The 25849-nt window shown below is 36.6% G+C and overlaps 2 protein-coding genes across 3 annotated transcripts in view; one reads left to right on the top strand and one right to left on the bottom strand.

Moving 5' to 3' along the window:
- Positions 1-25849, top strand: part of LOC103035651 (homer scaffold protein 1) — a 263702-nt gene that overhangs the window by 195500 nt on the left and 42353 nt on the right. The window lies entirely within an intron of this gene.
- Positions 1239-25849, bottom strand: part of LOC103033086 (zinc finger and BTB domain-containing protein 7C) — a 45069-nt gene continuing 20458 nt past the window's right edge. Inside the window, exons 1-3 of one of the 2 annotated variants that reach the window (XM_007252771.3) lie at positions 21002-23439; positions 6301-7681; positions 1239-4008 (exon numbers count right to left, since the gene is read on the bottom strand). In XM_007252771.3, coding sequence (XP_007252833.3) covers positions 3414-4008; positions 6301-7667 — 1962 coding nt within the window. In that variant the 5' untranslated portion in view covers positions 7668-7681; positions 21002-23439 and the 3' untranslated portion in view covers positions 1239-3413. Of the gene's footprint in view, positions 4009-6300; positions 7682-21001; positions 23440-25849 lie in introns of those variants that run through there. The other variant, XM_007252773.3, reaches the window with a different exon arrangement.

Here is a 25849-nt window from a genome sequence, read left to right on the forward strand (position 1 = left end):
AAAATATGATAACAGTGTATTGAGAGATTATATATATATTATATAAATAAATATATATAAATATATATATATATATATATATATATATATATATATATATATATATATATATATATAACCTTTATTGTCAAATGTTACAAATATAATGAATAGTAAAAAAAAAATAAAACAATGTTTGCCATCCTTTTTAGTCTTCTGGAGATTCTGACCCAATTATTGCAAGAGCTTCTATTAAAACATTCACTATGAAATGTGGACATCAGTTTAACCAAACTATATTCTATATGTTATGACAAAAAGGTTGACAGTGACAGTATTATAATATTATATTATAATATTCCTAAACTAACAATTTTCTCCTAGGTGTCTAAACATATTCAAAGCTAGATAATGTCTATTATCTCTTCATTTTAGTTTCTACTAACTAATTATGGATATTTTTCAAAGCAATCAATGAAGCACTTTTGTAATTTGCTCTGGATAAGTGTGTCTGCTAAATACGTAAATGCAAAAGTGTAAATGTAAATATTTCTTTATGCATATGCAGTACTCAACACAACACCAGTTTAAGCACCTAAATTCATAATTTAAAAGCATTATTTATTTATTTATTTTAAAACATTACATAGTTTTTAATTGCTTGTAATAATGCCAGATCAAAGCAGAATAGAGAGTAGTAGCTACAAATACAGTTCATACATGAGAATTTATCGTTGTGAAGAAAGTAGTTGGGATCTTGTGAGCTTGTCTGAAGAATAAAGCTCAGTTCCAGGTTTGTCCTGGATGCCGTCAGTCAGCGCCCACAGTGCATGTGACTGTTGTGACAACATAGGAGTACCGTGCCAATATTACACCTTATAGCACGAACCTCGAGTATAATATTGCAATAATACCACAGTTCCATTTTCACTGTTTAGTGAAAGATTTTAAAGAGTTAAAGAGGAGGAGAAAATAGGATCTGTTTGGTTATAAAAACTCCGCCAGTTAAAATAGTTCCATTGCTGCTCTGTTTGTAGCTGCTGTGCTGTTTGGCTTGTAAGCGCTGCTGCATCGTTGCTAGGTTACCTGTATGTGGCATAGTAATACGTACATGGAGAACTTTGGTTACAGTGCATTACCGGCTGATAACGGCACTCATAGAACACCTCTCAGCCAATCACATTGCAGGGTCAGAACTAACTGTGGTATAATATATTTTATTTTTATCACAAAGACAAAATAATAAAGAACAGAACATATTACCAGTCTGCAAAAAGCTGTTTTATTAATTTTATTTCCACACCTTTTATTCATTGATTTGGTTCAGTTTACCAGGGATGACGTTTAAAATACAAAACAAAACAGAAACGCACATTTATTATAAGCAACTGTGAAGTGATGGAGACCCATCTCTGATAAGACCAGTAAAGTGCTGTAAAGTCTCAAACATTGTCCATGACTGTCATTTCTATCATTTTTTTATTTAACTTCCCAGGAAATTCTTATATAAATGATTTAATAGTTTTATAGTTTTCTCATAAACGAATAGTGCAAAATAGTATATTTTCATCAATGTATCAAAGTCCCCTAAAGACTTAGTGCAGACCTTCACTAAACCCACTAAAATTTCTCAATTAAATCAACTTATTTTCCTTATTTTTCCTCATTTCTGTCCCAATTGTTTTAAAGCTAAAAAACAAACAAAAAAAAAAATAAAATCACTTTTTTGTGATGAAGCTCGTGAAAGTCATCTGCACTTTCAGAGAGGAAGTGTTAGACGGTGAGAGAAAAAGAGAGAGAGAGAGAAAGAGAATGAAAGCGAGGGATGTTCAGAGATGACTGCTGTATTATTTCCAGTTCAAAAAAGCTTAAAAAGCTTAAAATGAGCAAATTCATAACCTAACCAGCACACAGACACACGTTCTCTTATTACAAAAGGCCAAATCTCTCCTATATACAAACAAGGACACAATCATTTTAGTGTCTTTATAAAACATCTTAGCAAAATATAGCCAAGGCCTATTTAAATATGCATAAATAGCATGAAAATATTTTTTTCTCCGTTTCAGTTCCGACAACAATGACGTACAATATTCATTCAGATAAAAAGAGGAAGGATAATATCAAAAAGTTGGACACAATCCCTGTTTTAATTTCTGTACAAGACGAGCACCTGCAAGACACTTTCAACCGGCAAATCATAGCAAAAAAAAAAAAAAGAAAAAAAAATATAACAATAAAAAGAAAAACAGATTTAGTCGAGCAATTTTAAGGAGATTTAAAAGTATTTAAAAACGTGATTTCAGGAAAAAAGACTTTCAAGTTTGTTCTCAAACAACACATCTTTGGATGTTTCGCAATGTTCAAAAGTCAAAATGCTTTACAACAATTATCAACTTCACCATAAGGTTATTAAAACATCATAGAAAATATGTACAATAGTGCAGACAAAGCATCGGGTGCTAATCAAGGGTAAACTAGGGATGGTTCGATCCAAGAAAACGAGAAATAAGAAAAAATTTTGCATTTATCTTATACTTTATACTCTTTGTTATATTTTGTCATGTGATACTGAATTTCTGTTGTGATTTGTTTTTCTAAGAAAAACAATCAATACAACAGAACAGCAAAAACAATGACAGAAAACTAAAAAATGTATTAATGTGTTTTGTGTTATGCTTAATTTGTTATTTTTGGAAAATGCAAATTGGAATATCATGATATCATGACTAATCATGATATTTTAAATCAATATGAGATTTATTCACACCTTGATTTTGTTTCTTGTTACCTTTGAAAATTTAAATTAAAATTTTAATGTCTAAACATGTATTTTCTTCTCTTCTTTTTTGCATAGACGTACATATACAGTGTTTCCACTTGAAGCCGGAGGAACAGTAATGTACAGTAATGTAGCTTGTCTGAAGCACGGTGCGATGCATACGTCTCGGTCTCTTTTGTCTCTTTTGTCTGTTTTGTCTGTTTTGTTTAGCTTATTGTTTCTGATGTTTTTTTTTGTTTATAATCACTTCGATACCTGACTTACCTGCAGAACTTTGGAATGGAAAAAAAATGGATTGCACGTATAACAGTCTGTGGGCAGACAGATTAAAGTGTCCCACTTTCATTTACCCTTGTTAGCGAATGCAGAAGCGTAAAACCACCAGAGTCAAACATAAATACAAATATACATCCAGATCATTAACGCTTTTGATTGTTTTTTTTGTTTAAAGAAGTATTTAAAATCCCTGTAATCACATTAGGAAGCTGCAATCGGCAAATAGTTTCGAGGATTTTTCCAAAGTCTGTAGATTTGCAGAGATTGTTTGAGAGATTGTTTAAGAGATCTTTGAGGAATCTTCTTTCTTCAGTTCTTAGAGAGTTTTTAGAGAGTTCAGAGAGAGTTTGTGCGCGAGAGACCCGGTCGCTCGGGGTCAGTTTGCTGCCTCTGGGATGGGCGGAGCTCGCTCCAGTCTCATGGTCCAGGGGTCAGGGGTGGTGGGGTAGAACGGCGGGTGCGGTAGAATGTCCTCCCTGGCCAGGGCGAAGGCGAACACCCCCCTCTTCCTCTCCACCTCCTCTGAGATGAGCTTCCTGTCTGTCAGGCTCTCCCTGCTGCTCGCGTCCAAGTCCTCCAGCCCTCTGCCGGCCGGGGGCCGCGCCTCCGCCACCGCCACCGACAGATGACCCGGCACAGGCGGGCCGTGGGCAGGCAGCCGCAGGGTCCTTTCCCCCTGGAGCGAGTGGGCGTCCTGCGGGAAGAGGAAGCCGGAGGAGCGCCAGGCGGAGGGCTTGCGTCCCCGCCGCGGGCGCGAGACGCGGCAGCTCTGGCGCTTGATGTGCCGGTGCAGGTGGTCGGAGCGGGTGAAGCTCTTGTAGCAGTGCTCGCACTGGTACGGCCGCACGCCCGTGTGGATGCGCAGGTGGTTCTTCAGGTCGTAGTTGTGCACGAATTTGGAGTTGCAGTGGAGGCAGATGTAGGGCCGCTCGCCCGTGTGCTTACGCATGTGGATCTTCAGCTTGTCCTGCCTTAAAGGTGAGAGAGAGAGAAAGAGAGAGAAAAAGAGTGAAAAAAAAGAGAGAGAAAGAAAGGCAGATGGTGAGTAAACAGGAGTGTGAATACAGCGTGATGCTCAACAGCCTTGAACCTCAAAATTAGAGAAAGTAGAAAGAGTAGAAGCTCTTGAATTCTTGAGTCAATTCTTTGATGCTGTACAAAAATACAACTTATTACAAAAATACAAAACAAAAAAATTAATTCCTGACTAAACAAAAAAAGTTACATGACGAAAAATATAAAACATCGAAAGACTGTGACTGTCTTCTATGCATTATCACTCTGAATTAGTAGCCAATCAGATTGCATCACATGATAAAGGGTAAATAATCCTCCTGACTCCACTCTCAGCTCAAATTTAAAAATGCTACAAAAAAATGGGATGAAGAGTAGTTTGGGAGGGGCACTGTTTGATGTATGGGTTTAGAAGCGTTGGCAGAAAAGAGAGCTGATTGGGCTGAAGTGCACGGACACTTCATGCACACCTAAAGCACAGTTGAACCTGTGAGGTTGACCACAATAAAAGTGTTTTAAAAGGTTAGAAAAGGTTCATCAAAAATTGAAGGCAGGACTGGTATGTTTCATTACTTTAAAGGAACACATTTCAGCTATTAATGAAAAAATAAATGTGTTTAAATGTTGAATAAATGTTAGGGTTTTGTGCCTTTTTAAAGCAATTGCATTCTTATATAAATTCTTATATTGACTAAAAGCAAAAGCTAGAAATTTAAAGTCAAAAAGTAAAAGTTCTGTTCAATATTAATTAAGTATCAAATCCAAATTTATGACATACTGACATACAACATAATTTCAACCAAAACAAAGAAATGGCTTGAACAAGCAGGTTTTGGGGTTTATCCTGCAACAGTTAGGAATGATAGGGTAGCTTTGCATACTTTTCGTGGCTGAACAATCCCTGTTAAACCTCAAGACGAATGGTGCTGAAAGCTGCTACCCACACACACACACACACACACTCATAAACACTCACACACTCGCTGGTGGGATTGTATGGTTAATAAGCAGGCAGTCAGGGAAGAGACTGAACATCACATCACATATTTTTTGTGGGATACCAGCTAAAATCAAAACGCTCAAATCACTCAAATCGCTCTGATCTGCTTTTGGTTTTCAGTTTTCTTCACCGAGACCGAGAGACACATCCGTCATCCTGTAGTACAGTGGGTCCCACTCGAGAAGCGAAATGAGCGAAGTGAAGGTGGTATTCTTTTTACAACTGATTACAGTATGGAAACCTCTCTGAAGCTACCTCTAAAGGAGGTTGACCACAACATTGCACAAAGTGTTTCACAATTGCATCTGCATGCGTGGGGTGCAGCGCTGACATCTGACGGGCTCTTCTGCTCTCACACCTTTTCCCTGAGAGACTGACATGGTTTGGTCGAGCCGTCTCCCCGACCTTCCTGTTATTCATGCCATTCGTTCATTTCAGGCCATTGTGCTTTATGACTATATGACCTTCAAAAGGCTTTTGAAAACTTTGATCTAAAAATATGAAGCATGTCCTTTGAACCGGTCCAGTTAAAGAAGCAATGCTGTCATAACATGTGTTCCTCTTCAGCATGAGCAATAAAGGCGATTTGCCCACAACAATTTCCAGTTATGAATAGTTGAACTTGTACTACTTCTTGTAGTACTACTACTATTGTGCTTTGAGTGTTAAAAGCTTAAAATTAAAAGTTCCTCGTGATGCTCAAGAACTTATTAAGGTGCTTTAAGGAACCTTTAAACCTTTAAAAACATTTTGTTCTAAAAAAAACTTTACTTAAAAGTTCCTCAAATCAACTTAAGGGGTTTCTCCACAGTTTTGAAGAGTAGTCTATTAGTAGTCCAATTTAATTCCTTATTATAATTGCACCTTAATATTTAGTTCCTATTTTTTTCAATCATTCTGAAATTTAAGGAGGCTTCGATGAAAAATATAATAGTCAGGAATTGAACTTTGACCCCAGCTCTGAGCCTCTGCACAAGATATTTTAAACGGCTAATCTAGTTTGGGTCAGTGGATATACTGTATAACGGATGTAACACCTTGACTTTTACACTTGAATCTCAACAGGACATGAATCTCACCTCCACACACCTACCGAGTGTGTTTTCCGAGGTTGATCATGTGATACTTGCTGTCAGATTCCCTGAGGAGTGAACCTTTGGCTCACCTGCCCTAAATTCTGCCCACCTGAGGACTACCTGGCCTGGCCTGAGGTGTGCGGTGGTCAGGAGGTGGTCGGGAAGTGTCTCACCTTGTAAAGCGGACCTCGCAGATGGAGCACATGTAGGGCTTCTCGCCGGTGTGTGTCCGCATGTGCCGAGGTAGTTTTCCCGCGCCCTGGATCACCTTGTTGCAGATGGGACACTGCTGGGACGCTTTGGGCTTCAGCTTGCGCTCTTCCTCAAGCTGCCATGGGGGAAACAGCGTCCCCAGGTGAGACGCAGAGAGAAAGCTCAGGTAGTTACGAAGGTCTGCCTCGTCTTTGATGTGGCTGAGAGAAGGTTCAGGGCCCACGCCGACTCCGGGGCTCATGAAGTCTTTGAGAAAGTCTCTGTGGAGCAGAGCACTGGGGAGCTCATCTTTCAGCTCCTCTTTGATGACCTCTTTCTTGATGGCGAGGTCTAAAGGGCCACTCTCCAGTGGAGCTGAGGGGTAAGGGTGAGGTGGGCGATGGGGATCCAGAAGATGGGGGAAGCTGGGGAACTCTGTGGCCCACATTGGTGGATAGAATCCAGGTAGCAGTGAGGAAATGCCTGCCCCTCCTCTTTCCAGACCTGGCATCTTTGGGTATAGCCCTTCTTGAAGTAGGGACTCGATGGAGAAGTCTTTCAGAGCTCTACCTTCAAGTCCCTCTTGATCCCTGGGTTTGTCGCCCGAAAAGGTCTCTGGAGTGCCCGATCGGCATCTCTGGGAGTCAGGCCTGGAGGTGGCCAGCTCTCGGTCTGGGTGCACCCTCTGCTGGGAGCTGCAAGCTGGGCTTTCTGCACCTCTTTCTCCTTTAGAAGATTGTCTCTCCTGGTTGTCGATAAGATCTGCGTGTACAGATCTGCTTTCGCTGATGTCATCCTCATCACGGTCCTCGCCATCTTTTGACTCATCTTCCGCCTCCTCCACCATTTCATCCTCCTCCTCTTCCTCCTCATCCTCATCTTCGTCCTCCTCCTCAAACTCCTCCTCCTCTCCCTCTCCTTCTCCACCTCCGGTTCCTCCTCCCCCTCCCCCCGTGTCCATGATCTCCAAGCAAACATTGATGATGCAGGGAATTTCCAAAAGCCGCGCCGCGCCCAGGATCTCCTTCACGTTGGACGCCGTCACCGTCAGCGTTGATGTGTAGGCAAACTCCAGAATGGCCGTCAGCGATTCGGGCGCTACGAAGTCCAGCTCATAGACGCCGTGCTGGCTTAGGTCACCATCACCTGTTGCAACTGTGAAAAGCTTCTTGAAGTACTGGCTGCATGCAGCGAGCACAGATCGGTGGGTGGGGTACTCCTGGTCCTTCACCACCAGGACAACGTCGCAGAGCAAACCGTCACGTCGCTGCTCGTTCAAGCTGCACAGGACGTCGCTGCTGTGGTTTGGGAAGGGGATCCCAATGAGGTCTTCCTCGCCGTGGGCCATAATCTCATAGGAACCTGCATGAAGAACAGAGACAGAAAAGAAGAAAGCGAAAGTAAGAATAGGTGTTACCATCCAACTGTCGTGACCTTTAGAGAAACCTTTAAATTACCATCATCAATTTCCAATTTCCCCTGAGAACACAACCTCCTTAAATCAAAGCATGCACGTATAACCATGTGCATGCATGACCAAGAGGTACATACATGAATTAGTAATCATTACTTCCTGTGAACCCAATGATGAATTCATCTGACCATGCTTTGCTTTGTCTTTACTTCTCGCTTTCTCTTTTTTTATACCGTGGTATTTGAATAAATTCTGTTGTCAGCGTCTTTTTTACAATCCCCAGACCACAGCGTCTAAAGCCTGATAATAAGTATAACTACAGATGTTTTTTCTCTTTTTTGTAGTCTAGGTGACTTTCAGACAAAACACAAAACACAGGAAGACAAAGGGGGTCAAGCTCTAGTTTATAAACCTGAGAAAAGACGTTTTGCTGACTGTGCTTCCTCTCCCCCCTACCCACTTTATGCTTGTTTAATTATTAACCTCAATTCGTCATGTTTACTATGTATTTTATGTGGTTGTTTTTGGTGCTTTGCTTTTCCACTGCATGTGCTACCTACCTACACTTTCTGGCGACTACTTTACTCCATTCTACTTTTAGTTCCCTGGTATCTGGTTCATTATTAGGCAGCGAGTGAACAGTCAGCTCTTGAAGTTGATGTGCTGAGGCAGGAAAAATGGACGAGCGTAAGAATCTGAGACTAAAGAATCTTGACTAAAACCCAAACCACTGAAGCACTGTCTAAAACCAATATTCACAGATAAAATAATAAAATAGTATTTTTGTAAATGATTCTTTGATCAGGGGTCCTGACTAACTCGTCCCACCGTCCTGGGGCAAATAAAAATAGCATATGGAACAGGTTTCAAACTTTTTGGGGGAATGCTTTTGGGAGGAAAATTTGCGAGCTGTAAAAGCAGTTTACAGATTATAAGCAGTTTTTTTGTGGAGAAATAATCTTCAGAACACCTGGCTGGTCTTGTGGAAAGTTCCTGGTATGCAGTGGTCAGTATGCTACCAAAAGTAGGTAGCTCCAAAGAAAGACAGCCTTTAAATATGGGCGTCCAATCCATATGGACTATTTGGGATTTAGGATTTACACAGTTTCAAACATATATATTTATGTACATCTAGTAATGTCAAAATATAATGAATTAAATTGTAAAATTGGCTCTTTCCTGAAATTCATTTTTAAATAATGTCTGTCTGTCTCCGTGTTTTTACTGCTCTCTCTGTGTTTTCCCCTGTGTTTCATTTGTAGCTCCGCCCCCTTGTTAACCTCTCTTAGGTGTTTCTTGTTTGTCTGTGTGAATTTATAGTCACTCTGAGTTGTCGGTTCTTGTTTGTTTTACGTCGGTTCAGGTTGTGTATGTTTTCCTATCTTTCAGAGCTCCTGTTTTTGGTTTATAGTTTGTTTGTTTGTTGTCAATATTTAAAAAAAAAATCAAAAAGTTCATGTCCTCCAAACCTTTAGTTTTTTTTGTTTGTCTGTTTTTTTCGTCTTTTTTCAAACCTGCAGAATGTGGGTTGATTCCTGTTACTGATCTGGAATTACTTTATTACTGTATTAAGTGGAGTAGAGAGAAAGTGTACAGGCAGCTTCTTCAAGTGTCCTGTAGAAGATTTCAAACCCCTTGACATTTTCAGAATATGAATAATTTTAAATAAATATATTTTACTGCAGAAAAAAGGGTTGTAGGTTTGTATCACCTACACCTGTAGCCTGTAGGTACTTTAAACTTATTAATCCTGAAGGAAATTTAGCAAGGGGTTACGGGTTTTTTAAGACAGTCTGATAACTACATATGAGCATTGTGAGTGTGAGTTTCAGAGCTTCATTCAGAGCACCAGGTTGGATGAATGGGAGCTGGATTGTACCTGCGGATTCCCTGAAAATGTGTATGGCGACTTTATAAGGAGCTATTTGGCAGCATTGTCCTTCATTCACGGCTATGAATAGAGGCATAATCTCAGTGTGTCTGTTCTGGCGGTCACTGCAGGCATTCGGAGGGATGCTTTCAGACGCCCAGCCCAAACCGAGGTTGTTGACTGGCTGCTCTGAGCGCCGAACGCTCACCGCTTCTCCACGAGTGTTTTTTTTTTCCACCGTCGACCAGGCTTTCCTTTCTCATTGTATCTCCTCGTGCACGATCAAATCTAAGCACTTACCAATCAACTGTTGCATATCCCTGGCGCTGTTGCTAGGAGACGGTTGCTATAATTACCAGTTAGACATATAGTCCGGTAAAAAAGAGAAAAAAAAGCATCTTTAAATGAGGAGAACTGTATACCAAACACGACGAGCAGCCTTAAGAGAGAGGAGGGTGGGGATGTCATTTACACAAATGGAAGAATCGCATGCATTCAGCGGAGGGATGTGGACGTCTGGGCTGAGATGAAGGATGGCGAATTTCTTTGGCTCGTCTGAATGGCTTTCTCTCTCCGAGTCTCGCTCCTCACACGACACCCATTCACTCCTTCACTCCTTCACTCCTTTTACTCATTCAGGCTTTCAATATGTCTGACGTTGGGCAGTTTACTCTATGCAATATCGGAAATAATGTGGGTGTTTTTGTGCAGGGCGTTTGGCCTCTTCCAATCTCTTTCAATCAGCTGTAAAATGCAGAAGTTTTTGCCTGTAAAAGAACCCTGCCATGGATCTGCACCGCTGTACTGCTCTACTGTACGTGTACTGTATAAAAATGCTCATACTGATCAAATGCAAGAGAAAATAAAATAAAATAAGATAATATAAGAGAAGAAAAGACAGAAAAAGAGTACGGAAGAATGGAGAATGATGGGATATGATGTCCTCAGAAGTCTCCACATTGAGCCATAATAAAACTGAGCCATTCAGGCTTGCCAATGTGTCTGACTATGGGTAATTACTGTACAGAATATATAAGAAAAATACTGTGTACTGGGAGTATTCTGTTTTGTTCAAAAACACAAGGTGAAAAAGTCTAAAAAAATCAGTTTCAAAAAGCCAATTACAAGCATGTGATAAGTTAATGTGAAAAAGTTTTTCGTATAAAAGATCATTTTTCCAGTCCTATATGACTCAAGCATGCCCTTATAATAATATGATATATCATTTAAATAGTTTCATTCCTATTTCCTGATTTACAGTGTATTAAAAAGCGATGCATTGCTGTTAACTTACACCCGAGTACACCCACGCTTATGTTTCCCCACTGTGATATATTGTGATTGTTTAAGTCAAATTGAATATAGGAAAACTGTCCTAGTATAAAAACAGACATTATATTTGTAAAAATCTGAGAAGTACTGTATAGGATGGATCATACTGAGCCATTCAGGCTTATCAATGTGTCTGACTATAGGCAATTTACTATTTGTAATATATAGGAAATGTGTGTACTGTGAGTATTCTGGATTCTGTTTTGTGGTCATCATGTTCTCCTCCACCAGTCTTACACACTGCTTTTGGATAACTTTACGCTGCTTTACTCCTGGTGCAAAAATTCCAGCAGTTCAGTTTGGTGGTTTGATGGTTTGTGATCATCCATCTTCCTCTTGATTATATTCCAGAGTTTTCAATTTGATAAAATCAAACAAAAACTAATTTTGTATGTATTTTAGTAAAGCAATGTAAATGACTATTTACATTGTAGATTCTCACTGAAGCATCAAAACTATGAATGAACACATGTGGAGTTTTATGTACTTAACAAAAAATGAGCTGAACCTCCACAGTCACCGGACCTGAACCCAATCCAAATTTGAGGTTTGGGGTGAGCTGGAGCACAGAGTGAAGAAGACAAAGAGCCAACAAGTGCTAATAAACACCTCAGGGAACTCCTTCCTTCATTTAAGACATGTTGGAAAACCATTTCATTTCAGGTGGCCACCTCTTGAAGAAGCTCATTGAGAGAATGATGCCAAGAGTGTGCAAAGCAGTAATCAGAGCAAAGGGTGCTATTTAGAAGAAACTAGAATATAAATATATATATATATCTTTTTGTTAAGTACATAAAACTCCACATGTGTTCATGTTTCATAGTTTTGATGCTTCAGTGAGAATCTACAATATAGTAAATATCAGTCATGAAAATAAAGAAAACACATTTAAAAAAGTGTGTACAAATGTTTGGCCTGTACTGTATCAGAAAGAGGAGAGAGAAGACAGAAGAAGAGAAGGGAAGGAGGGAGAGCGATGGGATCCGATGTCCCCAGAAGTTCCCTGACAGGTTACGCAAAAAAGGTGCCCCTCCCTGGAAAATCCAGCCAAGTCAAACAGGCATTTAGAGCTAAAAACAACAGTAGATCCCACCCACTCTGGGAACACGTGCAACTTCTGTAGCTGCCTAACTGGCCTCTCCGGCCCGCCCCTGTCCTCACAGATACACTCCCATAATTACAGAGTGTGTGTAGGGGTGTGTGTGTGTGTGTGTAGGATGGGGGCAGGATGTGACACATGCTCGGAGAGGGAAGGAGGGCACTGCTTTCCCACTGTAACGACCTACAGACCGCACACACACACACACACACATACTCACACACACACACACACACATACTCACACACACACACACATGCACAAAAAAAAAAAAAAATTCTGCTGAATAACTGCTTTTTTCATTTGGTCACAGAATTGTATTTCTATTTATTGCTTACTTTAATCAAAATTTAATTTCTCTGATAAAATAAAAATTAATTAATAAAAATACTACTCCAATTATCCTAAAACAACCTTAAACCCCTTAAAATGCATTGTTCTGCATACTTCTACAGGTGTAGGTGATAAAAAAACAAAAAATATATATTTTTTATGCAGTAAAATAGGTTATTTACACCCTGAATATTATTTCAGAACATTAACAATCAATAAGTAATCAACCCAAATCAATTCTGCAGGTTTAAAAAAAAAAAAAAAAACATAAACATAATAAAACTAAAGGTTTGGAGGAGATGAACTGTTTGATTTGTATTTAGAAAAATATAGATTTTAAAATAGTTTAAAAGTTTAGGAAAGAGCCAATTTTAAAATATTATGATTTTATTCATTATATTTTGATGTTAGCAGATTTTTAAAAAATATTTTTTTTATATTTTCTATTACAATTACTTTTATGTTTTACAGTAATGTTCCTTATCAAACATAAATGTCCAGCAATAATGGAAATAGTCCATATATCCACTTAATTCCAGACTGCATCACTTGACAAGATATCATTTCTTGCCGTCCACACACTCTTCCCAACCTGATTAGACTTGTTGACAGTGTCAGGAAAGAAAAGAAGCTTCGCTCAGAGCAAAGCAATCAATACTGTCTTACTATAATCCCAATTAAATTGCGCATTAAATCAGGGAGCTAATTACTGAGGTCCGCTATCACTCAGCATGCGACACTGTGGAATATACAGTACAGTATATGACAGTCTTATTGTTTAAGGATCGAATTTCAGGGCCTTAATCTCTGAGAAGATCCATTACTAATAAAATATTAACAAAATATACACAAATATCTATAGAAAAATGCACAAAAGTATTGAGACACTTATTCATTATTATTCAGTGTTTCTTCTAAAATCAAGGATGTTAAAAAGACATGAGCTCATCCCAAAATACTCATTATATCTGGCATTAGATCAACAGGTGATAATATGACCATTCTACTTGCAATATTTATAAAATATATTGAATTATTTAAAATAAATACATTTATTTTTGACACAGATTTAAATGTTTTAAGACCTTTTCTACGCTGTTTTTCTCCAGTAACTAGGTTCTACATAATAATCTTTCATGCTGTCTGAAAGATGAAATATGAGTTTTTATACATATAAACATTTAAAAAAACTATTTTTAAATTATTTTTGTAAAAGTTTGATTTGACCTCAAAACTCAAAAAAATTACTGCTGCACGTTGCCTAAAAATGTAGAGTTTTCTCAAATGTTGTTAATTTTTACAGTGTGGTCATATGTCGTCGCTATCCAATGAAAAACAAGTATCTCCAAAACAGCATAAACTTTTAATAGAAGTCAATGTAAAAAGAGTTTATTTCAGGTCATTTTGAAGTATTTCTATTGGTCCGTTCATCAAGAAATTCTGGCGCAGTGTCACAGGGACAGTTTGTCTGTTCAAATTATGTAATAAAAAAATATATAGATACTTGTTTTTCGTTGGACAGCGATGCTATTTAGTTTGAACATGCAGATTTAAAGGTTTTGGGAATGTTTTAGGTTTTCTGTCCTGTTTTTCTTCTATAACCGGGTTCTCTACGATACAGAAATTATGAGTAATAATCTTTGATGATTTCTGAAAGATGAAACTTGGTGAAAAACTGAGGTTAACTCAAAACCCAGCTTCATGTTCACTCGGTTTGGAGAGTCCTATATACTTCTTCTCTCGCATGTGTAGATCTGTGTCAGCAATACTTTCAATGTAAGTAATACTAAATTATATAGGATGTTCAATTTTAAATAGTTGGCAACATGTAAATATGTAAAGTTAAATTAAATAGTTTGTTCAGCTTGGTTGAACCAATATATGGTCATATATTTGGTTTGAACATGCAGATTTAAAGGTTATGGAATGATTTTGATTTTCTAAGCTGTTTTTCTTCTATAACCGGGTTCTTTATGATACAGAAATTATGAGTAATAATCTTTGATGATTTCTGAAAAATGAGAAGTGTTTACTCGGTTTAGCGAGTCCTATTCTACTGGCAACTTCTTCACTCGCATAATATTTCATAAATATTCTCAAATATTCATATATATTCGCATATACTAACAGAATAATTTGTTTTGGAAGGTTTTAATTTTTTTACACTGTTTCTCTACATACTATACATAAATTATGAGTAATAATCTTTGATGAAATGCGAAAAACTGAGGTTAACTCAAACCCAGGGTGATGGTTTGTGTTTGCTCGGTAGGTCACCTGCTTCAGAGAGTCCTATTCTATTGGAAATACTTCTCTCAGCAATAGATTCAATGTAAAGTAGAATTAAATATATATATATATATTTAATATATTTGTTTTGGATGCACAGATTTGTTAGTTTTGGGATGTTTTGGGATGACTGCGCTGTTTTTCACTGTTATAACCAGGTTCTAAACGATACAGAAATTATGAGTAATAATCTTTGATGATTCTGAAAGAAGAAACCCGAACATTGAGGTTACCTCAAAACCTAAATGTCACTTAAATCGAGTAAAAACATGAGTTACGTCTCCGGCAGGTTCTGCCTCTGATCTGTGGAAATAACACTCGTCTCTGTTTCTCTGTTTTGCTGATTGAGGACAGAAGAAACTCAGAGCTCTTTATACCGACGCCTGATCTGAGCCGAGAGCTGATTTATCACTTTTAGCACTTTTATCATTTTTATCACTTTTATCACTGGTTAAAAAGGAGGAGTGGACAATACAAGTGGACGACGTGGACGTTTGAGGTCATTATCAGAATACTGTGATTTTCCTCCTTAATAAATAAACCTTTGTAAATAAACTTTCCCACTAAAATAAATAAAAACAGACATTTTTTAAGATTTTTAATTCTTCAGACTGTATAGAAATCCTATTTTCCAGCTTAATCACTTTATTTTTTAATTTTCATTTCCATCAATTTGTCCACCCTGTGAGGGAAAGCTGCTCGACAGGGTGGACAATTTTATTGAAAAATTGCATTTAATGGAAACGTGGTTGATGTTAAATTATTTATAGAGACTATTCATTTTCTGTTTGTGTTGGATTGTATCAAATCATTTTAATTAGCGTAATATTTTACAGTGACAGCGTGGACTAAAGTTCAAGCTTTACCTTTAAGCTAAATATGGAGGCAATATAATATTTTTTATTGTATATTTTTATTGAACATGTTTAAAAAGATTGATTTTTTCCCTTCTTTTAAGTTTGGCTTAAACAACAGTAGTTTAATATTAATTTTAAAACTAAAATATAAATGATTAGAAATATATAAAATATATTTGTTAAATACTATATATTTATTTCCCGTTAAAAACTATATAATAATATAATAAGGAAAATTTATTTTTTTTTCCTCTTATCTCCTCTAATATGTGTGTAATATGCGTGTGCACACCAGGCTCTTATTATTTATCAATTAAAATAGACTTTATTAAAGGTATAAAATTTACAAAAGGAGCAAAAAGTGAAGATTAACATTAACAAAACTCTGTATTTTAATAACAGGTTAATTTGTAGGAAATTTAAATGACTATGCTGGGATGCAAAAGGAGGAACGTTATTGTACTGAGACCCAAATTACATATTTAAACAACACTGTCACTTCATTCACTTTTCATGTTACTGATATTCATAACAAACTGCTATAGCACTTATTGCACTTCTGTCCCCAGCACTTTGTGTAATGCTTTACTATTACAAATTAACGATTAATCAACAATTAAATCTGTAGTCAACAAATTCAAATAATCAATATTGCTGATTATACTGTAGCCACTAATCTTTGCAGCCCTAATACTGACCCCGTGCTGCATCCAGTAAAGTTAAGAGCAAAAGTAGCAGAAAAAAAACTCTGAGAAAAGTTAAAACAGTTACAACAGCCCACATCTTTTAGACAGATTTCATCATATCTCAGGGTGCCAGAGACACAGGGGTGTTGACAGAGACATGAGAAAGACAGAGAGCGCGAGAGAGAAAGAGAAAGAGAGAGAGAGAGAGAGCAGGAAGTCTTGTATTGGGCTGCACCTGAATGTGAGGAATAGCTGGTGGTAAATTGGCTCAATCCAGCGCTGGGTTAGTGGGTCCTAAGGGAGATCATTTGAGGGCCTTTCCAAAGGCTGAGCTGGAGGGTGACCTGTAGGTTCAGTCTGCTAGCCGTTAGCATAGACACTTATTTAGGCTGTTTACAGCCACCAGGTGCTCGCCGCCGCCACCGCCGCCACCGCCGCCACCGTCTTAGCAATGGCTCTGCAATAATAATTGAACAGATGGCTCTGGATTCGGATCCTCCACTTTGTTGATGTGTCTCTCAGACGGAGGAGACGAGCGCTGCGGTAATGACAGGTGTAACACGGGTAATGACCGTCTCTCTGCTGCGGCTCGGTAACAGCAGATGAAGCTAAACCTCAGCTCCGGGAAGCTGCTGCTGCCGCTGCTGCTGCAGCATTTGTGCATAAGGGAGACGTGGTGGAAATAATATTAAATAAGAATATGATCAAATACATATATATATATATAGTATACTTGGTATACAAAGTGTGTACTGCGCTGTACTGTAAACGAGCGGTACTGGGTTAAAGTTGGAAATTTAACCCAACTAGTTTACCCGACTAGTAAAACAGTCTGATACAGTAGCAGCAGCAGTGCTGCTGGAGTTTTTAAACACAGTGTAATTTTAAACACTCCCTCACTCAGTAGCTGCTACAACATGCTCAGATGCACTGATGTGTTTAAAAACTCCAGCAGCACTGCTGTATCTGATCCATCACCCAAATAATACCGTAAAAGCAGAATTTCTGTAAAGGTTTTCTATTTATATGGGTTCTTGAATATTGAGTATTGAAGAAGAACAGAGTGGAAGGAGGAGAATAATAAAGTATACAGAAAAACAGATACTACACTGAAATAAATATATATTATATCATATATTTATAATATATTTATAATATATTTATTGGTTCACCTTAACTCAATCAAATCAGTATTTTGTGTTGACTCGTAACTATATGCGTTAAGTCGTAAATATATAGAATTTTAAGTTTGTTCATATATATATATAAAAAATACATACTATGACAAATAGAAACACAGAATAAAGGTAACTTGCTCTTATATCCTACAACATGAGGCCTGGCACTCAACACATACAGTATATTACATTAACGCACGACTAGCTTTTGGTCACAGACAGCACAAAGATGGACAGAAATGACGGCACGGTAAACTCTTGGGTTTTTGCTTAAAACATTTAAAAAAGCAATTTCAGTGTGTTTTATTCACATAGTTCTGTGTTTTTTTGGTGAGATAAAAATCAAAATCACGATATTCTCATGATATTAAACATATTTTTTAAAAAGTATATACTGTATGCAGAACTTGTGTATAAGCAATGTACACTTCATTAAAAGTGTACTGGATGAAAATGAAGCAGAACATTTTCATTATCTTTTTTGTGCAGAAATCTAGAAAAAAAGGAAATGGATATTTATTAAAATGGTCAATTTCATTATATTAGGCAGAATTTTGGATACAAAATATAATTACTTTACTTTTTTTTTTACACAGTGTGAATATGGCTGTTGTTCTTTATGGTATGATGAATAGAATAGAATAGAATAGAATACTGAAATGCCTCCAAAAAAGTAAATAAAAAAGTTTTTTTTCCCCTTCTGTAAAGATTGGCTCAAGCAGCAGTAATTTAACATTGAATTTTAAAACAATTTATTGAAATATATGTTTGATAATGTTTGCTGTATACTGTATATTTATTTATTTTTTTCCTATAACTAAGTATATATTGTGTCTGTGTATCTGACGTCATGTATGCACACCAAATAAGTTGAATATTTAATGAGAAAAGTTTGATATGTTGGTTTTAACAGTGAGATTTCCACCAAAACTTCCTCCTGTAATCTGCTGTTATACGTGTGAAAATAATCGTGAGCACACCAGGCTCTCGTGAGGAGCAGCAGCAGATACTGGAAACACAGGGTCAGAGTAACGTCTGGCCTAATCCTCCTGATCTGAACACGAGCAGCAGCACCGCCGCACACAGCCCATCATCAGAGCCTCACCCACCCAAACACCCAAACACACCCAAACACTCATTTACACCTGCTGTTACCTGCCGGCGGCAACAACACTACCTCACGCCTGCACCAAGACTACTGTATATATGTGTATATATATTATATATATAATATATAAAAAAACTGTAAAGCAGTGATGAGCGTGATAATGATGATAATGAAAGTTAATGCAGCCACGTGTTTTGATATTTCCTGTATTTTGTATATACAGGCTCAATGCTGAAACTACTATATTTAATCATAATATATTATACCAATATTATTACAGCTTATAAGAATGTAATAAACTTATAATAGTTTTAATAGTTTTTTTTGCAATGTACAAAAAAAATTAAAAAATCACTACAAGGCCTAGATCAAATTTACATCTAGGCATCATTTAAAAAAAATAAAGAAAAAATAATACATTTTATATTATTTATAAGATAATTTAAAATGATCTACGTTGACAAAAAAAAATCATTTAAATTTACATTAAATGGTACACACTACATAATATCAGAGTGGTCATTTTAAAACCATATTTCTCCAAAATTAATTAATTTTTTTTTTTTTGGAAGTCAAAAAATATTTTATTTACAAATTCTATTCTATTCTATTGCATTCTAATTAATATTTTATTAAGCTAAAAAGCAACAATATGCTAGCTTACAATTTTAGTTAACATTAACTTTTAACATTTAGTTAAACAAGTTTTCCTTAAAAAAAACATATTCTTGGTTATGTTCTTGATTTTATTTAACGTTATTTAACACACAGGCAGGTTGGTAGGCATATTTCATATTATTTCATATATGTTCCAGAATGAATTTTTGTTTAAAAAATGTGTCACATAAAGGAAAGTAGTAAATTAATTATTATGTGTATTATCTAACAGCTGTATAAATGCTTTCAATTAAAATTTTTTGAAAACATTTCCCCAACGTAAGTGTTTGTCTAAGCGGGTGTATATGTTGTATAAGAAATATTCTAATAACATGATGCAAATTAATATAATGTCATATGTTTTCATAATATTTATGAGAACATTTTAGTGTAACAAATCTGGCCCTTTAAAAACTTTGCTGAACTTTTTTATAATATTATATCAACACCTGATATAGTATATCTGCAAGTAATAAGAGTTAATCAGGTAAGATAATTAAATAAATAAAATAAATGCTCTATATTGTAAATAAATGTAAACATCGTTTATTTCAGGTCATTTTAAAGAATTTTGAAGAATTTTTATTGGCTCAGTGTAAGGGAAAGTTTGTGTGTTTAAATCCAAAAAATAACAAAGATACTTCTAGATACCTGTTTTTTATTGGAGAGCAACAATATATTCTGTTATTCTTATGCAACATTAAAATAATAATAACATAAAACATAAAAATTTGAATATATTTCACCAGAAGTCAAAAATCAGGTATATAATCATAATATTAATGATTTTCTTTATGTTAGTTTGGTGTATTATAAATTATGTTATATGGATATAACGTTAATATAATGTTCATTTTGTCTGGTCATTTTATATCAAGCGACAAATAAGTAAAAAAATATATTAAAAAGTAAAAAATATATGTATATTATTTGGAATTCGACAAGTGATTGTACTTTTCTATGATGTGCACACATTGCAACAACAATATTGAAGTCATACATAATTTTAATTATACATAATTTCTTGATGAATCAACCAATAGAAATTCTACGAAATGACGGTGAAAAAAATCTCTTTTTACATTGACTTTCACTGAAAGTTAAAGAAGTTAGGTTTCTATGTATATATTATTAAATGACATTATTAAGAGTACTATACTTTATACTTTTACATCATTTATCTCCTGTAGAAACACTGTAGTGATAATCAGTGTTCAGTGTTTGATCTCAAACATCAAAGCTAAGCTTTAGTTCTTCACAAACACATCAAGATACCAAGAGATACAGGGAGAGCATCTGCTCACACACTGATCATAAAACACACATAAAGTCCTCAAAGAAACTTCAAGACAAACTTCTGACGGGACAGGGGGATGGGACAGGGGACGGGACAGGGGACTGGACGGGACGGGGCACATGCAGTACCCGCTGTACCAGCGTCCCGGCACTTCACACACTCATCACTGTAGACGCGTTTACAGCAGGTTACAACCCAAATAACTGCGTGAGTCACCAAATTACCACGTCCAGAGCTACTGAGCTACTGTCACTGTGCCTACACCTGACGCACTAACACACACATACACACATATATACACACATATATACACTAATACACACATATATGTATGTATATATACATTAATACAATCATATACACAATTATCTGTCTATCGGTATAAATACACATGCACATTTATACATACAGTAACATACTGTATATATACAGACATATAAAGTATATATATATATATATAGACACTGAATTTCACTTCACACATACACACAAACATATATACATTCATACACAAACACACACACACACACAGCTTTTCTGAAGTAGGTGAAAACACACTCACCTCCAGCCTCCTCTGGAACGTATGTGAATGATCCTGAGACTACAAAGTGATGTTGCGTCCTCTCTCTTTCTCTCCCTCTCTCCCTCTCTCTTTCTCTCTCTCTCTCTCTCTCCCTGTCTGTCTGTCTGTCTATCTGTCTGTCTCATCTCCCACTCTCGCTCACCCCGCGCTCCTTATCCATTCTCACTCATGCAGTTATCCTCCCTCCATTCACAAAACTCCCCCCCGGCTCATCATCATCCTCATCATCCTCATCATCAACATCATCCAGCACAGTGGCAGAAACAACAGCGCTCGCTCTCCCTCACACACACACACTCACACACACTCGCATACACTCGCGTACACACACACACACACACACGTGCAGAGCAGCGTGGAGAGAGACAGAGACAGAGAGCAAGTGGGTGAGCAGCAGGCAGGAAGGAGGAGAGTGAAATAGAGAGAGAGAGAGAAGAGGTGGACCCTCTGTACAGCCAGCAGAAAGAGAGAGAGAGAGAGAGAGAGAGAAAAAGAGAGAGAGAGAGAGAGAGAGAGAGAGAGAGAGAGAGAGATGTATGTAGAGATGCTGCACCACTAGTTTTTATAGCTGGGTGGGTAAGGCAGAGATAATAATACCCCATCCTCCTCCACAACACAAGTTATCCTCGCTGTGTAATAAAGGCCGCGGTGCAGACACCCTCTGATTTGGGGTCAGTCTAAATGAATTTTTAGGTTTTTCTAACAGCAGATTTGCCGGGACAGAGGGACCGGCCAGAGAACCAGGGAGGGGGGCAGGCCAGGCCATGCCAACACTATTTATGCCTCTACAGAAAAGAGAACGAGAGAGAGAAAGAAGTGAAAGAGAGAAATAGAACAGGAGGAGTGAAGTGTACAGGGTTCTGTACTGTGTATAGAAGGTAAAAAAGGATTTTATTACTCCTTAACTCTCTCTGGTTTAGTACTACTACTAAACCTACGCTTAGAAGAAGAAGAAGAAGAAGAAGAAGAAGAAGAAGAAGAAGAAGAAGAAGAAGAAGAAGAAGAAACACCTACAAATAGGTTTCATTGTATTTGAAGAACCAATTAAACAACCTGATGCATTTCTATTAATGGTTTTATACCTTTCAAAAACTGTTACAGAATTACTTGGGTCAACAAAAATAAGTAAGTAAAGAATAAATAAAAAGAACGATGTAGATTGATTTGGGTGAATAGAAAGGACCTTGAATTACTTGGATAGATTAAAATTGACTGAAACGATTACTTTGTCTAATAAAAAATATTTTATTTTTTTTATTATAGTTATTTGGCACTTAATCAGGGCAAATGAAATGTACTGCACTCTACTCTACTGTCCTGTATTGTATTGAACTGCACTATACTGCATTGTACTGTGCTCCACTCTACTGTACTGTATTAAACAATACTCTACTATATTGTACTGCACTGTACTGTGTTGTACAATACTCTACTATATTATACTATACTGTACTGTATTGTACTGTACTTCACTGTCCTCTAATGTTTTGTATTGTGCTGTACTGTCCTTTACTGTACTCTAGTGTATAGTCCTGTGTTGTACTGTACTTTACTGTACTCTACTGCACTGTACTGAACTCCACTGTATTGTACTGTACTGTCCTCTAATGTTCTGTATTGTACTGTACTGTACTGTTCTTTACTGTACTGTACTGTACTGTACTGTACTGATGTTCACGTTAAATCAGGCCAAGCCTGACACCAGGTCTACTTTCACACCTCTAACAGGCAGAAAACGCAACTTCCTGTGAACTTTCATCTTCTTAAAGCGTCTCTACTTTGATACAGATCATCTTGACAGGGCATTCAGCCCAAAACCTGCTGTTTATTCACTCTGATTCAAAAGTTTAGAAATTAATATTTTGTCTGGCTGCTAAACAGCTGCTCTAAAACCATGAGAAAAGGTACATGTGATGCATTACTGTCCCTTAATGAGTCCAACACACTGAAAACTGCAGTAAATCCTGAGGGGATTAACTCTGAAGGGCTGCAGTGATCATTAGAAGAGAGCACGATTTACATTAGAAATTTACACTTTCAGCTTTGAGTCATTAGTTCAGCTGACTGACCAAATTTAAACCCTTACAGATGAGCCACATGTGAATAATCAGAGAGGGTTTTTAAGACGTGTTTTTTCACACCTGTTTCCACATCCGGACTTCTTTTTACACTAGAAGCACTTTTACATTTTTCATGTGGGTTTTTTTTTCTGCTGTGCTTTTTTTTCAAGTGAGTGATTTCCATAACGTGCTTTTAAAATCTGTGTATTTATGTCATCACATGAAACTAATTAATCTAAAATATATTATGTGCATATTTGTTGTTTTTTGACATAATATCAAAATGACAGCTGTTTCATGTGTTTTTTATGTGTCAAAAAAATGAAAAAAAAATTGTTTCATCTCCTGTAAACCTGCAATTTTGGACAATAATTTTTTTTGTTATATATTTAACTGTAAATATATTACAGCTCCTGGGTCTAATTAACCTGGTGTAGAATTGAAAGTAGAATTGTCCTTCATTAATACTATCTTATTAATTAGTTAACTCAGTTAATATAAATATATTATTACTGATTTAAATGTAAAAATAAAGTTATTGTAATATTATTAAACTAACTTTAGAATTTAGAAATATTTGGGAAAAATATTTTGAAGTAAACTTGGATTAATGCCCCTATTTATTTGTGTACATCGCATTGTCTCTCCGTTTTGAAAATAAAATAAAATCATTTTCATTGTGATTTTTATTCTTTGTAGCCTCTTATTGCTAGTGTTATATAAAGATGAACGATTTTTCCTGTTTTTTTTATTTTTATTTTTAATAAAAATGCTTTATTCAACAATTAACATTATAATAACTTAATAATAAACATACTGAAAATGTATGATTGAGGGTAGCATCAGTATATAGTATGGACTATATCCAGAATGCTTACAACATTTACTTTATGTATTATTATTATATAAATATATAAATAATTGACTGTATCCTGAAAGGTATATAACAATTAGGTGGACGTATTGTACATTTTTGAACATTTCTTTCAGTCCATTCATCACACATTTAACTCAATGTAAAAATTGAGTATATGTTAAAGTATATATATATTTTTCTCTAAATCATTCTAAATATAAATGTAATGAAATCTCATCTGTTTTAGTGTTTATAGGTGAGGTTTCTGCAGAGGGTCTGAATAAAGCAGTGCTGTGTCTTTAATTCATCACTCCCTACTTTAAAGAGTTTCTGCTACACAGACAGGATTTCCTAAATGACATCAGGAATCCGCCTAGTTATGCAATTTATGACTGATTCACAATCACACTCCACTGACCTGCTTCCTACTGCCTGCTGCACATCACACTGCGACTGCTGTCAACGTTTAATAAGACGTTTTTCATCAGAGAGGAGAGGAGGAACTCAGGGCTGTTGATTTTTACTTTTTGATGTATTCAGAATCTTTCTAACAATCTTTCTAAGAATCTTTCTAAGGATTCTAAGAAGTTCTATCGATGAAGAAACTAATATTGTTGCTATCTGTTTTTCACTTTCTGATATAATGTGCATCTGGACTTGTATTGTATCAGGATTTCGTGGTGAATGGACCAGCAGGAAGTCAGGATTACATCAGGTGGTCTGAGTTACAGTCAGACAGTGATAAGTTTGGACAGTGATGGTGAAACTGATGTGCTCTTGATCAGAATCTGTTTTTCCAAACTCCAGCACTGGAGATACAAAAGTGTCAAAAGTATCTCCATCCATTACTCTGCAGGTAGAAGTATAGATACTAGGGTTTAATAAAATACTTCTGTAGAAGATAAAAAAAACGTATCAACTCAATCTTTTTACTCTTTAAGTAAAAATAATGTAAGGGTAAAAAAAGCCATTAAGGACAAAAGCTTAGGCCACACCCACAGAGTCCTATAGTGCACTATCCCCCTCCCCCCTCCCAAAAACACATTTTACTAAAAGCCACAATGACTATAAAGTTAAAATATTAAAATGTTAATGTTGATAATATAATTTGGGATTTTGCACTAGGCTGTTCACTAGTGATTCAGCTGCATATATGCCCCATATAATGAATGTAAATGTATGGTATTTATATACAGAAGAATGTAAATATATTAAAGAAGCTTAGTTGGACTGGCGTTTGTAAAACTGGAGTTCTCAAGCGTCTCTGTAAGGATCATCTTCATACTAGACTACATGCTATGTTCTTGCTGGAGTGTGTGTGTGGGGGGGGGGGGGCACGATGTGTTCAGGTGTGATGGATCACAGTATAAACCAATAGGGTGTCGGAATGGTATATGTTTATATTTCTCTACATTTAAAGACAAAAAATGAATGAAAATGTAAGGAGAAGAAGAAAAAAGACGTTTTATTTACAGTAAACTTAGATTTCCAGATTTACACTAAGGCTGGGTGCAGCAGCATTAGCATTAGCATAAGTGGCTAACCACTAGCAATAGCCATGATGGTTAGTGCTAGTAAATGGCACCCAACAGTGCTAAACTGAGGAGCCATGAGTGTTCTGGTAAGCCATGGCGCAATCAGTTAGCGGTTTGTCTCATGTAACTTGTTTCAACACAGTAAACATGCAGACTACAGTCTGATATACCCGACTCTACACGGCGAAGGAGCTAGCGCTTAGCACAGTAAGTGGCTAATGCTAATACTGCTCCAGAATTGGTGCTGGAAAACTAAACTGAAACTCCTGTATAACTCTGTACTTCAGCGGAATGACTTTACTGCTCCTGACTGGTAGAATTCATACATAGGAGCACTGGATTATAAGGAGCTCTGATGATTTTTGGGGAAATTAAA

The sequence above is a fragment of the Astyanax mexicanus genome, chromosome 17, assembly GCF_023375975.1.
Source record: "Astyanax mexicanus isolate ESR-SI-001 chromosome 17, AstMex3_surface, whole genome shotgun sequence".
In the NCBI taxonomy this organism is placed as follows: Eukaryota; Metazoa; Chordata; class Actinopteri; order Characiformes; family Acestrorhamphidae; genus Astyanax; species Astyanax mexicanus.